Source organism: Ochotona curzoniae, unplaced genomic scaffold, assembly GCF_017591425.1.
Source record: "Ochotona curzoniae isolate NIBS_2020 unplaced genomic scaffold, NIBS_Ocur_1.0 contig_2723, whole genome shotgun sequence".
NCBI lineage: Eukaryota > Metazoa > Chordata > Mammalia > Lagomorpha > Ochotonidae > Ochotona > Ochotona curzoniae.
This window is the reverse complement of record NW_024465573.1, coordinates 4,003,605-4,018,625: the sequence shown is the minus strand read 5'-3', so window position 1 is coordinate 4,018,625 and position 15,021 is coordinate 4,003,605. Positions and strand designations below refer to the sequence as shown.

Here is a 15,021-nt window from a genome sequence, read left to right as displayed (position 1 = left end):
AAGTTGATTTAGTGATGCTGCGAAGTGTTCTGGTATTTATAATGTTGTGGTTCTATTACCTGCCGTAGAGCTTGTGTTAACCTCCGCTCTGACTGTTCAGTTTATTCACTGAGGGCCCTTCTTTATTTGCTCTGAGCTCTTCCTCCTGCTCACAGATCCCATGTCTCTCCACGGAGGCAAGAACTTGATGCTGCCTGCCACAGCAGTGCTGCTGTTGCTGCCATGTCCTGGACCGGCCCCAGCACTCTGCGAGTCTTGGGGGAAGTGTGCTGTCTTCTGCAGACAGGGCTCACGGCTTGCCTGCTTGCCTTGGCATTTCTCACGCTAAGCTTGTTAGTCCCTTAATTTAATCTTCCATCATTACCACAGTAATTAACATACCTCACTGTGGAGTCTCGCAGAGAAAACACCAATCCCGCAGATTCCATCAAATGAGCAGATAATATCCAAATTTCCTTCTCACAAGAACTTTTACTGACAAGGGTTTGGTTTGGGGATTGGTGCGATAGCCCTGAAAGGGCTGGAGTGCCTACTTTGGCAGTTAATGTTTGTAAAGTAATGAGCAAGGGACAAAACAGGTTGTATTTGAAAGCCTTGTATACTGGCAGGAATGGGAAACTGACAGGAAAAGACTGAGCAGACAATGAAGTGGAGAAATCTCATTTCAATATAGGCCACCTCCTGAAAGTGAAAGAAGGAAAAAGGGCACAGGATAGTAGGTGAAATTTACAGAGAAAGGAAAAGACGGTTCCCCAGGGCTAATGGGAACCATAACATCTGTGTAGAGATGAGGTCATCTCGGCATCTGGAAGGACTTTACAAATGCAGTCATTTTTCTTCTTTTACAATTACTGTAAAAACACACATGTCCAGGCTGTGAAGTGTCTGGCCAGGGTTAGCCAAGAGTTCTGTGCTTTTTCCAGGTATGCCCTGAAACACTTGCTCCTCTGTGCCTAACCCTAAACCAAGTATTTCTTGGCGTAGGCTCTGTGGTAGGGTGCTCATTTCTTTGAAGGAACAAGTGAGTACTGGGATGAGCCTGCTAGGTGCTGGAAAAAGATGTGGGGCTAGGACTTGCTTCTGGCAACGTAGCTTACAGGAGCCTTTGCCTCTTGACTACCTCCTCCCTCCCTGAGAATTGCAGTGGGAAGGTTTTCTGGAAAACAGAAAGGAAAAATTGGTTATCATGTGTATATTTTTGAAGTTAAATGAGACTAAAGAAAAAAGAAGGCAAACTTTTACTGTATTAAATTGTTTGCCACATTAACTTTTTTTTTTTTTTTGCTGTTTTAAAACTTTTAGGTGTATTTACTTCTGTAGAGTTATGGATTAGGGAGAGAGTCAGAGAAACAGAGTGAGATAGACAGAGAGCTCCCACCTGCTGGTTCATCTGCCAGATGCCTACAATGGCTGGGACTGAGCCATGCTGACTCTGGGAAGCAGGAGTCAGGCCAGATCTGCTGTGTGAATGGTCTGGGCATCTAAATGCTTGAATTATCACCACTGCCTCCAGTCATGAGCAAAGCTAGCTGTGCAGTCTGCTTACTCTGATACAAGACATGATGTCTAAATGCCTACCCTTCCATTTACCATTTGATGCATTATTTATACAAAAACTTTCATACAGAAGGTACCTAAGTGCATGTTCTCAAGGAATGAATGATAAGGCAGCCTGGGCATCTAACCAGGCATACACATTTGCATCTTGGTCTCATATGCAACATCCTGTCAAAAATAGATGCTCTTCTTTAAGAGCATTTTTTAAAAATAACTTTTCTGTGAACCCTCAAAGGAGATGACGCAATAACAAATATTTGGTTAGGATCACAGACTCAACAAGTAGCAGTTGGGTAAAGTCAGAATTGTGCCCTGAGACATGCCTGGGCCCAGCTTCTTCTAATGCTTCTTTCTCTAAAGCCTTCTCCTCCTTGATGTGGCCACAGTTTCTCTGAGTTTTACCTGTGTTGTTTGTTCTCTCCAGGCTTCTCTGGGTTGGTGCTTGTTTACCAACTTATTGTACAAGATGTTACGTAGGTAGGGATATATGTGGCTTCTGATGATGACATGCACAGGGCATGGGGCAGTGTGGAACTCCCATGCCCTTGCAGGTAGCCACCCCCAGGCAGCTCTGCACGCTAGAGTGGATGCACCAGATAAAGATGCCAAAGCATTGCTCATCTCCTCCACTGTGGAAGGATCTGCCTGTGGATGGAGCTGTGTCCTCACTTGACAAGGGAGAGCACTGGGCTTCCTGTAGTGTACTGATTGTCTGATGTTAGGTGCTCTGGGCCAAGGTTTCTAAATCCTGAAAGATGATAACATTGGTGTCTAATCCTGAGAGGCAGAATGGTGCAGTGACTGAAGCATAGCCTTGGGGTTCAGATCTCAGTTCTACCACTCACTGGCCTCATGACCTGGAGTGAGTTACTTAACCTCCCTGGTATCAGTGTTTGCATTTGTCAAGTGGGAGTTATTATAGTTATTATAATTCGTGCTTTGCACAGCTGTTAAGAGGGTTGAGCAAGGCCTTTCCTCACACTAAGTCATTGTACAAGAATCTGCTAGGTGCGAGGAGTCGTTGGGATAATGATGTTGTGAAACATTTTGTGTATGATTTGGATGAGATGTAGTATTACCAGTTGAAGAATCTTAATAGGTTGGAATGATTGCCATCTGCCACGGTGAAGAACATGAGTGAGTGAGTCAATCAGGAAGAAAACTTAGTTACAAGTCTTCCAGCCACTGATGGTCTCTGTTGGATGATGCCATCATAATGAGGGAGAATTAGGTGACTGGAATCATTGTGCTGGGAAAGTGTGACTTGACACCTTTCAGCTGAGCTCAGCAGTGTATCTCCTGAAGTGTGCATTCTGCAGATTTAAAAAACACAGCAGGTAGAGTACTTACAGGTGAAAAGATAAATCCGCTGGAGTTAAGACATGTGCAGAAAGCTGGAATGTGACTCCACTGCACACCTTTTGAGTCTTTGATTCCTTGCTTTTTGACATGATTTACTCTGCCTCTCAGGCCTACCACCCCTCCATGGGTCTAAAGAGTTTACCTGTGAGAAAAGAGTAGGCCAGATGTGTTGTGACCTCAGCTGCATCTCCTGGGTCTGATCTGTTGGGTATGTTGTGTGTCTGGCAGAAGAGAACGAATTCATCCTGTATGCCATGAGAAAGTCCATCCACCGCTACGACCTGGCCTCAGGAACCATGGAGCAGTTGCCACTCACTGGCTTGCGGGCAGCAGTGGCCTTGGACTTTGACTATGAGCACAATTGCCTGTACTGGTCTGACCTGGCTTTGGACATCATCCAGGTGAGTCAGCTTTTGGTCTGTCCTGGGGACTGTGCCTTGTCAGTGTCCTGTACTAATGAACTTTAAGCAGAAAGGCTTAAGGAAACAGATTAGAGTGTGTGAGTGGTAACTCATCTCAGGGCTGCCAGATGAAGCATGCTTTCTTTTCCTGTTAACTTTATCTATATAGGAAGGATAAAGGAAGCTGTGTGTTGTTGCTTAGCTAGTAAATGAGGTCTCCTTTTCCTCAATTAGGATTTAGAGATTAGCTATGTAGGAGTTTAAGTCATTTCCTATCGTGTCGACTGCCTATTTAGCATCTCTTTTATCAAATCATGGTCCAGTAGTGCTTGCCTGAACCATAGCTCACACCATTATCTACTTGAGCTGTTCTGAATACAGACTAGAACGAGAAAGTCAGCATTTTAGATCCTTGAGCAGGCCAGGTCGATAGATGTGTGCTGAAACCCATGCATTTTAAAGAAGGACCACTTATCTTCATTCCTTGTCTAATGTCATCCTTCAGATAAGCAAACCCAACCTGCTTTGTCTAGATTCTCAGCCCAGCAGACATTTTACAATGCCTAGGCATTTAGGCCAGGCGTGGGGTAGTTGTCTTAACAGTAGCACCTGACATCTGAACGTCTCTCAACAGTGGGAGGATGGTGAAAGCAGACACAAGTGCTTAACAGCAGCAGCAGTCAGTTGAGTTAATTTTAAACGCAGACTCATGAGTGTCTGTGCCTCGTTCTTGTGATGCAGGACGTAGTTTAGTGGTATTTCTAATGATACTGTGAAGGCATATCAGTTCTATCTGAAACAGGAAGTCATAATAGATTTGGGGATTGAGTTGGGAGGCCTAACTGTTAAAGAATGCCCTGTCCCACTTCTAGTCCAACCAGTTGGATAAAGTTGGTTCCTGCCCCTACACTGACTGGGAAGGAGGTTGTTTGAATATTTCACACCATTTATTGCTCTTGTCCTCTCCTTAGCGCCTTTGTTTGAATGGGAGTACAGGACAAGAGGTGATCATCAATTCTGACCTGGAGACCGTAGAAGCTTTGGCTTTTGAACCCCTCAGCCAGTTACTCTACTGGGTGGATGCAGGCTTGAAAAAGATTGAGGTATGTGAATTCTCCTGCTGCTCTTGATTAAGTGAGCAGGTGGAGCACCTGGGTTTTGAGCCAGGTAGATACAGAGGTAGGAGTCAGAGGGTCAGATGATTTAGGACATTTCCAGAGATTGGGATCAGTGAACCTCTGGAAAAGGGATTAAAACGGGGATGGTGTCAATGTGATGAGCTGCTACGGAGGGGCCTATATCGGAACAGGGTTCCTGGGTCCGTCGGAGATTTCATCAGGATACATGGCTGAAGCATAGAATAATAATATTGGTAATGCCACAGCATTGGAATAATGCTGTAACACTGTTAGTCTAGGAGTCCTGTCATCAGAGTGATGGTGGTGATGGCATGATTACCATTAGCATTATCTATCCCTCACTTCACCTGTCTGTGGCTTTGCTTCTCAGCAACTGACTACTACTGTGTATACCAAAGGTAACAAAAGGGAGATAAATGGGTCTACCCCAGCAAAATCGTGGTCTGCAGGACTGAGAAGACAGTTGGGAAGGCAGGGCTGTCATGGGATGTGGCAGGAGCATTAGGCAGAACTAGGAGATGGCTTGCCCACTTGAAACAAGGGAGGGATGGGGTCACTGTGTAGACTTAGCAGTTCAAGGCTGGTATATGGAGACTTTGATTTGTGGATAGTATGGAGTCTTTGGTGGCTATGATCGTGGAGTGGCAAAGCTAGTTAAATAAGCTAATGTGGATTATTGAATATTTAACTAGCCTTTTTGCAGGTCTGATTGCACCTAGGACTTGGGACTCATGTCTTTGTGTGCTCTGCCATGCAGTAGGATAGTTGTCACCTAAGCCAGAGGAGGGAACAGTTTTCTGGCTGGGTTTTGCAAGGGATTAAGCAGGTGTAAGAGGGAGCTTGTCTATGGCTAGGGTTGTGCAGGAGACCTTGGCCATGACAACCTTCAAGGAGTTTCCTCCATCCTGTCCTTTTGCTTGTCTCTTTACCAGGTAGCTAATCCAGATGGTGACTTCCGACTCACAGTTGTCAATTCTACCATGCTTGACCGGCCTCGGGCCTTGGTCCTTGTGCCCCAAGAGGGGTAAGTGTGTCTCTCTCGCATAAGGAAACCCCAGTCCAATACTACAAAGAATTCTCACAAGATGCAATCTGATATGTAGTAGAAATCATGTATTAACGGAGACTTTGGAAATCCTAGTGTAGCCACCACGGTCAGGTAACTCCCTTCACTCTTCATTAGAAAGCTTCAGAAGCTCTTGGGGTATCCCTGTGTCTTCCACCTGTGGGGTGTTTGACTGCTATGAGGGCATCCCCAAGGCAGTGCTCAGGTATGCACGTGGTGATTTCTGTTAGTTCATTAACTGAGAGAAACATAACAAAGAGGGAAACTCTGCATTAGGCTTCCTAGCCTTGCCCCTCATAGCATTTAAGGCTGAGAATTAGCACTGTTTTTTGAAAAGAAAATTCTAGAAGTACTACACATACCTGGTGGAAGTATTGAAAAAAGAACAGGAGTTAATGAAAATGTTTCGTGTGTTTACATTCTTCAGCTTTCATGCCAAATGCTTCCTAGTGGAAGTGATGGTCAATAGTTTCTTGTGTCTCATTCAGAATTGTTTTGGCCCATTTTGAGGGGACATCAAAAAGTTCGTGGACAGTGGAAGGAAAGGTGTTTGTGTTTGTGCAAATAATTCTGAAATCCATGCATAGGATTTTCATAACTTTTATAATATTTGGTAAAATTTCTCTGTGAACTTTTTGAAGACCCCAGTATAAGCATTATCCATAAAACACAAATGTATGTGATTGTTAGAATCAGAGTGTGTTTACTAATCTGTAGTTTTTTTAAAAAGAGAAAGACGTATCAATATTTATCTCATTTTAGCACAAGACATTTGCAAGAAATGATCACTTCCTCTATTCAGCAATGTGAGGGTTAATATACACATGTACATTTTCTTGCACATTCTCATTGCATAATTTGATTTTGTCCATCTGTAGATACATGCCAGTTGAGGAATCCCTAGGTCAGAGGATTAGGTTGTTTCAAGCATTGCAGTTAAAGGTTGTGATGGCCTCGTTGTTCTAGAGGGCTCTCTTCCCCATGGGGTCTTTGAGTCCAGTGTCTCTAGCTTTGATGGTACGAGTTGCAATCCCTGTCTTGATCAGGATTATGTTCTGGACTGACTGGGGAGACCTGAAACCTGGGATTTATCGGAGCAACATGGATGGTTCTGCTGCCTATCGCCTTGTGTCAGAGGATGTGAAGTGGCCCAATGGCATTTCGGTGGACGATCAGTGGATCTACTGGACGGATGCCTATCTGGACTGCATTGAGCGCATCACCTTCAGCGGCCAGCAGCGCTCGGTCATCCTGGACAAGCTGCCACACCCCTACGCCATTGCTGTGTTTAAGGTGAGAGTCTATCTGTATCCTTACCTGTCAGCCTGCCAAGCAGATGAAGAGCACGCTGGGGTCCAGAGCCTGTTACTCTTGTGTTTTCACAGAGATGCTGTTCAGCTCATAGAAATTTAGCTTAAATTCTAGATTTGAGATCCTTCCCTCTGCCAATGCAGAGGAGTGCCACACAGAGGTACCAGGGGCACAGGCTTCCACCTCTGTTTGTGATTGCAAAGGTTCTCCCTTTAGTGTTGGCAGCCTCGTTTCAAGGCGCTCTCTTCATCTCCTGTGCGGGTGAGATTCAGCACTTCACTGTATCATGGTGATTGAGGTTGAACTCAGCACCACCTTCTGCTCTATCTGGACAACACAGACCCACATGATGAAGATAACCATCCCTGCATTGGCAAGCAGTGTGCAAACCGAAGCTTGTGGTCAGGATGACTCTGATGCTTCTGAGCTGGTTCATTCCAGGCAGCTCCTTCTTTGTGGCTAACTGGCGAGATTGGGATGAAGTCACCAACTTTTGCATCGAAGTGGAGTCCTGACGAGGCCGGCCATTCAGCTGGCAAATGAGAGTTGTCTCCTGCATGGAGGAACTCTTGTTCTAAAGGACAGTGTCAGTAAAGGACTAAAGAACTACACTAACAGTGGGTTTTTTTTGTTTTTGTTTTTTTCAGAATGAGATTTACTGGGATGACTGGTCACAGCTCAGCATATTCCGAGCTTCTAAGTACACCGGCTCCCAGATGGAGATTCTGGCCAGCCAGCTCACAGGGCTGATGGACATGAAGATTTTCTACAAGGGGAAGAATACCGGTAAGGTGGAGCCTCTTGCTCGGTGTCTGCCGAGTTGATCTCAAGGAATGGGCTGCGTGTGGGCAATCTCTGCTTCTAGCAGCCTCTGGCAGCCTGCGCCTTTGTTGTCACGACAACATGCACATTATTTAATTTCTTCCTAATGACATCTTAATTTCTTTTCTAATGATACACAAACAGCTGGAAGACAGCATGTTTTGCCTGCCTCAAGTGCTAGTGCTTGGTGGGTAATTACACCCTCCTCCTGCCCTTGGCCCTTTACTGATTGGTGTTAGGGCCACTCTTGCAGCTGGGAGAGTCCCAGCATGTGCCTAATGCCCATTTGGCACCCTGACAGGGCATGGCGCCATGCGGGGTGGTCTGTGGTTGCTGCCTCGCAGGACTCCTGCCTCATTCCCTGGTTGCCCAGATGACCCATCACTCTTTTATTTTACCCCCTCTGTTGCAATGCTGGGTGTCTTTATGTGTTGTTTTAATTGACCCCCATGAAGGAGAACTTTGACTTTAATGTCTCCTCCATTTTAACAGTGTCTAACACTTTGTAAATATTCAGTTCATGCTTGTAGAAAGAGGAGATGACAAGGAAGAGGGTGACTTGCTGTGGCTGTGGACAGTTGCTGTTTTAAGTTCTGTGGGGTGGGGCTTCAAGATCTGCAGGTCAGGACTTTGAGCTGCTAGCTCAGGTGGCTGGAACTGTTCAGTAGAAAGCCACACTCCTGGACTGCCTTCTGCTTCTTTCCCAACCATGCAATTGATCTTTTTTTGGGGGGAGCGGGGGTGCAAAGAGCAGGGCGTTTCCAAGACTCATCTCTTGAAGAATTGTCTTCTTTACCTCAGCAGGATTAACTAGGCATCCTGGGTCGCCTGACTTGCCTTGATGGACAAGCCACTAGGCTTCTGAGCTGAACTAGAATGGTGATTCCGTTTCTTGGTTCTTGGCCAAACCTGTGCTAAGAGACAATTGACAGGGGGAAATAACATGGTAACGGATAACATTGTTGTCCCTTTGGGAGCTGTGATAGGTTCATGAAAACACTCTCAGAAGACTCAAACATACTCTTCAAACGTTAAGGCTGCTCTTGTTGATTTCACCAGCTTACTGCGAGAGAGAATGGCTAATGTGATGATCCATGGTTTACAGATTAGGGAAGGAAATCTAGGGGATTAATTAGCTTTTCCAAAATGCTGTCCCTGGTGTAGGGTCTGGGTCTGGGTTGTTGTTCCAGTTTCGCTACCAAGTGGGAAAAGTCTGTTAGAGGAGGTGCCTTTTTTAAAACTGGAGAGGTGAGAGAATCTTTATTTAAGTCACAGCTTCAAACCTGGGATCTCTGTGTCTGTGGGCAGGATGTTACCCATCCCTACTGAGCTACCTTGTTAGCATGCAGAATGGATTTCCAGCAGTTTGCTCAGTTATTTCCCAGTCTAGAAGAATGGGTCTAGTTGACTCTGATACCTGTAAGCAAGAGTGAGCTTCCAAATGAATTGCTGCGTCCAGGGGGGCAGGCTGGTTCTCCCAGATGTGGGCTGTGCAGGATCCGTTGGGCCATCGCTTTGATTCAGTGGTTGCCCTCCTTTGTTCCTTTGCCCATCTGCCCTTTGGGAGCTTTTTATCCTGCCTTGGTTGCAAGCAGAATACCTTCAGGGGAGCTCCTGCCAGATACAAGTTGGAGAAAAGTGTGTAAGACAGATCAGTTTAGCCTCATGTTTCTGTGCACTGTAAGCCTCTTGGCCTTGACTTTGCTTTTCTTAAACTGAATTCCTCTTTAGGACACTGAGAGGGTGTTGCAAATTCACAACGCATGTTGGTTACCCCTGGTGCCAATTAATCTCTGCTCCTAATGTTGCATATAGGACTTTATAGTTTCCAAATATAAAAGGAGTGATGAAGCTAATAGCTACATGTATGAAAGGGTTGTTCTGTTGATTAGCATCATACAGTTGTATTTTGTGGGGTTTTGCGACCTCACTTAATCTTCCCAGGTCCATGTATACTATTAATATTCTTATTTCTATGGGTGAGAACATGAAAGGTTCGATAATGAGTGTAGGAATTTGAACCATAGGTGAGTTGACTTCAAAGCTTGAACCTCAGTAAAACCATTAGGCTTTCTGTCATCTCTTATGCCTTGATCGTATGGCAGCAATTTAGAAGAACAGATTTTGATTGATGCTGCTTTGTAATGAAAAGGTTTTTTTTTTTATGGAGCATTTACTAGTTTGGGATATTTATTTATAAGTGAATGCTTCTTTTTAATTCAATTAACTTGAAAGGTAGAACAAGAGCAGGAGGAAGAAAGGGAAAAAAATCTTCCAGCCATTGTTTCACTCCCAGTCAGGGCTGGGTCAAGTTGAAGCCAGAAGGTCGAAACACCAGCTGGGTCTCACAGATAGGTGGCAGGTGCCTGAGTGCTTGGGCTGTCTGCTACTACCTGCGGAAGCTGGATCAGAACCTAAGCAGGTGGGACTTGAATCAACACTCTAGGATGGAGTACAGTCATGTGAAGAGGTGCCACAGTGCCCACCCCGGGAACACACTTCGTATGTGGCTGACTTTCAAGTAGTGTTGCTGGGGTTTATTTTTCAGGAAATGTGTTCTCTCTTTCGAGAGGTTGCTTTGTTCAGTGACTGACGATTTCAGTTAGTGGTGTTACTGAGCCCCTGTGGTTCTCCTAGGGAGCCTGCACTGTGTGTGCCTTATAAACAGTGCAGGGTGGGTGGACATCACTTGGGGTGTATAGATCCTTCAGTGATATAACATTTTGGGCTCCCAATGTGATTCTGGAGGAATTTTCCCGAGGGGGTATCTGAAAATATTCAGACTCTTTCCAGAGAAGGAAGACATCATGGCGCAGGGTATTCGGTCTTCCGAGGGACATCTCCCATTTGTCTGTTCTTCACAGCAGGGATGGCAGGTTTTGTATGGCACACATTTCCTGGCAAGACAGTGGCGTGTCTAACTGCTGAATTTTCCTTGCATCCTGCGCCAGGCTCTTTTGGATGCAACTCTCCCATTTTCTGTTTTCTGACTTCATATTAGCCAACATACTCCTGCCCTCGCTTGCCTTTGCTCTTCCCTTTGCTCTCAGTGACTAAGCTGGCCCAACGTAGACTTTGCTCCTGGATACCTTATCTCTCAATTTTCATGCCTGTTTACTTGGGTCACTCTCCTGAAACAGGACACCCTCTTTTAGATCCTGTATGTATGGGTCTTGCTTGTTTGGGTAGGAACACTTGTTCTTCGTGTGATAATGCCATTCATGGTGTTTTAGACACAATCTCTGTGAAAGATTTCATTAAGTATATTTAAATAACCCCTGTTTCTGTTGCTCAGTTTCTTGGAACACTCAGTGACATATTGTCATTGAAAAACAAAGAGCATGTCCCACACCCTTCTGGAAGTGCTGTCATTCATGGTGCATCCTTGTTGGCTCTGCCTCCCCTCTTTGTAGCCAGTGCCTCATGTAACCGAGCTGAAAGAACAGCGTATGCGCAGCAGATTGGTGAGGGTGGCTGGGATTTCTGCTCAGGACAAGGTTGTTCTACTGTTGTAATGAAGCTGTGGTGGCAGACTGTGTTGTTTGCTGGAGCTTTTTCCATGTTCGTCTTGTGAGTGCATCTCTTTGAGCATGCATATTTCATCTGTTTGGTGGTTCTGATTAACTTTCGTTTCAAAGCTGTAGCATTGTCCTTTTTGTGTTTAGTTGTAATACCACTTGAAAACAGAGGGGGCGCTGACACACACTTACAGAGTACATGTTTTACCTTACAGCCCCTCTATCCCTGGGTCAATTCTAGGGTCATTCATGGACCCCATATTCCAACAAGCAGCCTAGGATAGACATGGCTTAGGTGAGCTTTGCTTCATGGAAGTCAATTAACTTCCATAACTAAGTGGGGGTGGGAGGATCTTGCCTAGGAGATGACACAACTACGGAATCAGCAGCTGAGGAGTATTGTCAAAGTTTTTTGTTTCTTTTCCATCTTCGTGGTGAGTAGCCACAAGCAAAAGAAGGTAACGTGCATTTTACCATTTTTTTTTCTGGATCGTGTGTTGCTCTAGATTAGTGCTGTTTCTTTTTGGCTGTTAAGAAATAGTGCGGGCATCCTCACTGTCCCGTTCTGGGAGGGTATAGGATCTGGAAGCCCACGTTTATCATCTATCCCTGTCAGACTCTTCCGAGTACGGAGGTGAGTTTTATGGCTGTTGGCCATTAGCAGGGAAAAAGGAAGTATGAACGGCACTGATGAACATGTTCCAGCTCTTATATGAATTTAACTACATGTTTATAACTGATGAGCAATCTGGTTGGTTCCTCATTTAGCTCTTTAGCTGTGCTCCTGCACAAAGGCATAGAGAAGGGGGCACCTGGAGTTTTGTCCCAGCCCAAGTGCATATGCTAATTAAGGGTTTTTGAGTCCTAAGGAACAAGAGCCCTCTCTAGCTGGCTCAAGTGAAGAGAGATAATTGGAACAACAAGGAAAAAGTAGTGAGGAGCCCAAAGTCGGGATGGGCGTCTGGGTGAGGCTTGCGGCGCTGGAGCTCGGACGGCAAAGCCTTCTTTCTCATCCCATGGTTGTCTCGGTGCTGTCCTCTTTTCTCTCTGTGAGCTGACCTTGTGTGTAATCTCAAATTGGTTTCCCTGTGTCTTTGACTTGCACGAAGTTTTGGCTCGCCGCGTGCCACCTTTGACACACACTGTGTAATAGACACTTTCTTCATTTCCAGTAGCCAAGTTCCACATTCCAGCAAGCACCTCTGTTGTCCGGCTTTTCCCCAGGGCAGTGCCAAGGAGGTGAGCCTGTGAGACAGGTCAGACTGGGTGAGGGTCAGCTACTGGCACATCATCATTCTGAGCTTCTCAGGAAGAGACAGGTTTCCTGAGGTCTCCTCCTGTGCATCATACTAACCCAGATGCTGTGAGATTAACCCACATGTATTCTCTCCAGGAAGTAATGCCTGTGTTCCCAAGCCATGCAGCCTGCTTTGCCTGCCCAAGGCCAACAACAGCAAGAGCTGCAGGTGTCCAGATGGCGTGGCCAGCACTGTCCTTCCTTCTGGGGCTCTGATGTGTGACTGCCCTCGGGGCTATGAGCTGAAGAACAACACTTGTGTCAAAGAAGGTGCGTCCCTTTTTCTTTTCTGCCCTTGGCTCTGCTCCATGTTTCCTAACCTGTTTGAGTTAGAGTCCAAGATAAAAATCAAATCCACTGGATGCTTATAGACATCCTGTGGTATGGGCTCTTAGGGCTATGGCTGTCCATTAGAACAGGCCTGAGCTGTGCATTTAAAGTGATAGATGTGGCGTTTGGTTTAGTGTTCAGGCTTTCGGTGGCTTCACCTGTCTCTTCTCCTCCTAGCCAGCCCCTCCCAAGCACATTCTCTGTGTCTTCAATTGGACCCACCTGATGTCAGAAACTTACCTGACTCCTTCAGACTTGACTTAGAATCCACTCACTGTCCTGTAGCCCCAAATGTTTCTAACTTTTCAATGTTTGCAGGAGGTTTCAAGCCATGACTTCCAAGCTGTGAGCAAGTGACTATTGCAATCTCATCTTCTTCCCTCCACCTATTGAAATCGGAATATGTAGATCTTAGGTATTTTTCTCTGAGAGCCTGTTTAGTCTGTTCTTCCCCTCCAGCTTTTCCCCTTGTCCCTTCCCAGTCCTGGCCTCCTATTTTTGCCAGTGAGATGACCCTGAGAAAGGGGGCCTTGCCAGGAAGTGCCTGGACCCAGCGCCAGAACCCTTGCTTTTTTTTTTTTCTCCCCAAGGTCATATTTGCCTTGTAATCCTAAGCTTGTTTCTTTCAGCAGCCTCTGAGTCCAGGGCAGGGAAACATACAATAGGAGCCTTATAGTCCAGCTTTCTTAAGAAACACAAGTGGAAAAGTGATGAAACTTCCTTTCTGAGAAACAGAATGCTTTGCTTTCAGGCCCTGGGTATCATCTTCAAGTTGTTTGGAAAGCAATGGAGTCAACACTAAATTCCAAGAGTAAAGAGAAGGCTTCGTGTTCTGTCAAAATCCTTGGATATCCAAAGCAGAAACCCATCAGTCATGTGATTTTGACCCAGTTTACTAAACAGTACATTTTTGTTTCTGGGTAAACACTGCTTTGACGAAATCAGAAAAATCCCTTAATAAAATCAAAGATTAATTTTCTGTATTTAAAAGGCAGAGTTAAAGAGACAGAGGGAAAGACAGAATATTTTTCTTATCTGCTGTTTCACTCCCCAGAGGGTCACAATGGCTAGGTTGGGCCAGGCTGATGCCAGGAACCTAAAATTCCATCTGGGTCTCCCATGTGGGTTGCCGGGTCCCAGGTACTTGGACCACTGTTTGCTGCTTTGTCAGTTTACATTTGCACAGATTTCGATCAAAAGTGGAGCAGTTTGGACTCCAGTCACTGCTCATATGGGAAGCTTGCATTGCAGGCAGTAACAACGTGCTATATACCACAGTGCTTAATAAATTTTAGTAACTCATTTGATTGAATATACATGGCTGTGTAAAACCGTATACAGTTTTCTCTTAGTGTCTCTGGAATATGGGAGAGTTGTCTCAAACACCCTTCCCCACCCATTGTGATAAAAATCCATGACTGCTCAAGTCCCTTACATTACACAGAATAGTATTTGTGTGTAACCCCTCCCCTTTCTCCTGTGTGTTTCAATCAGCTCTAGGTTACTTATCAAAGCTGTTCCAGTGCAGCTAGCTGTCGCACTGTTTAAGGAATAATGATCAGAATAAAAAAGACTATGCGTGTGTAGCAGAAGTGCAGTTTGGTTTGTGGTTATCTGAGTCTAAGAATATGAAACCCACAGATTCAGAGAACTGTGTACGATATAGCTGTAGATATACTGTGCATCTATGCTTAGTACTGTGTGGATGCTGTTGTCTCAGGAGTCCTCTGTGTTAGTGTTAGTAGCCTTTTACAATATGGGTGATGCTCCTTTCGCTACCCTGTCTATGCCACATTGCTGTCATCATCGTAACCACCTCTTAATCCTCTGTCTGACCGGTCTTGTTTAGAGAGGAAGAGGGCAGCCACACTGGCCCACTCTTTCCTTGTAAGCACATATGCTTGGCAGCCCCACCTCTTTACCAGCTGAGACAGCTTGTTGTTTGAGGAAAGGAAGAGAAAGTTAGTGTGGTCCAGCCATAAGAGTAATACTGGTTTTATTTCTTCCCCTACTATCCCTATGGGCAGAAGACACCTGTCTGCGCAACCAGTACCGCTGCAGCAATGGGAACTGTATCAACAGCATCTGGTGGTGTGATTTCGACAACGACTGTGGAGACATGAGTGACGAGAGAAACTGCCGTGAGTCCGCTGGCTTGGCCCCTGTGCCATACCTTGCTCTTCCTGCTGACCCAGGAGGCTGCGCGGCTGCTGCTGGC

General features: G+C 45.5%; 1 protein-coding gene across 1 annotated transcript in view; it reads left to right on the top strand.

The window, feature by feature from the left end:
- SORL1 (sortilin related receptor 1) overlaps positions 1-15,021 on the top strand; it is a 165,241-nt gene that overhangs the window by 91,376 nt on the left and 58,844 nt on the right. The window contains exons 17-23 of the mRNA XM_040976801.1: positions 3,148-3,320; positions 4,292-4,423; positions 5,392-5,483; positions 6,572-6,818; positions 7,484-7,622; positions 12,570-12,743; positions 14,831-14,944. Coding sequence (XP_040832735.1) covers positions 3,148-3,320; positions 4,292-4,423; positions 5,392-5,483; positions 6,572-6,818; positions 7,484-7,622; positions 12,570-12,743; positions 14,831-14,944 — 1,071 coding nt within the window. The remainder of the gene's footprint in view (positions 1-3,147; positions 3,321-4,291; positions 4,424-5,391; positions 5,484-6,571; positions 6,819-7,483; positions 7,623-12,569; positions 12,744-14,830; positions 14,945-15,021) is intronic.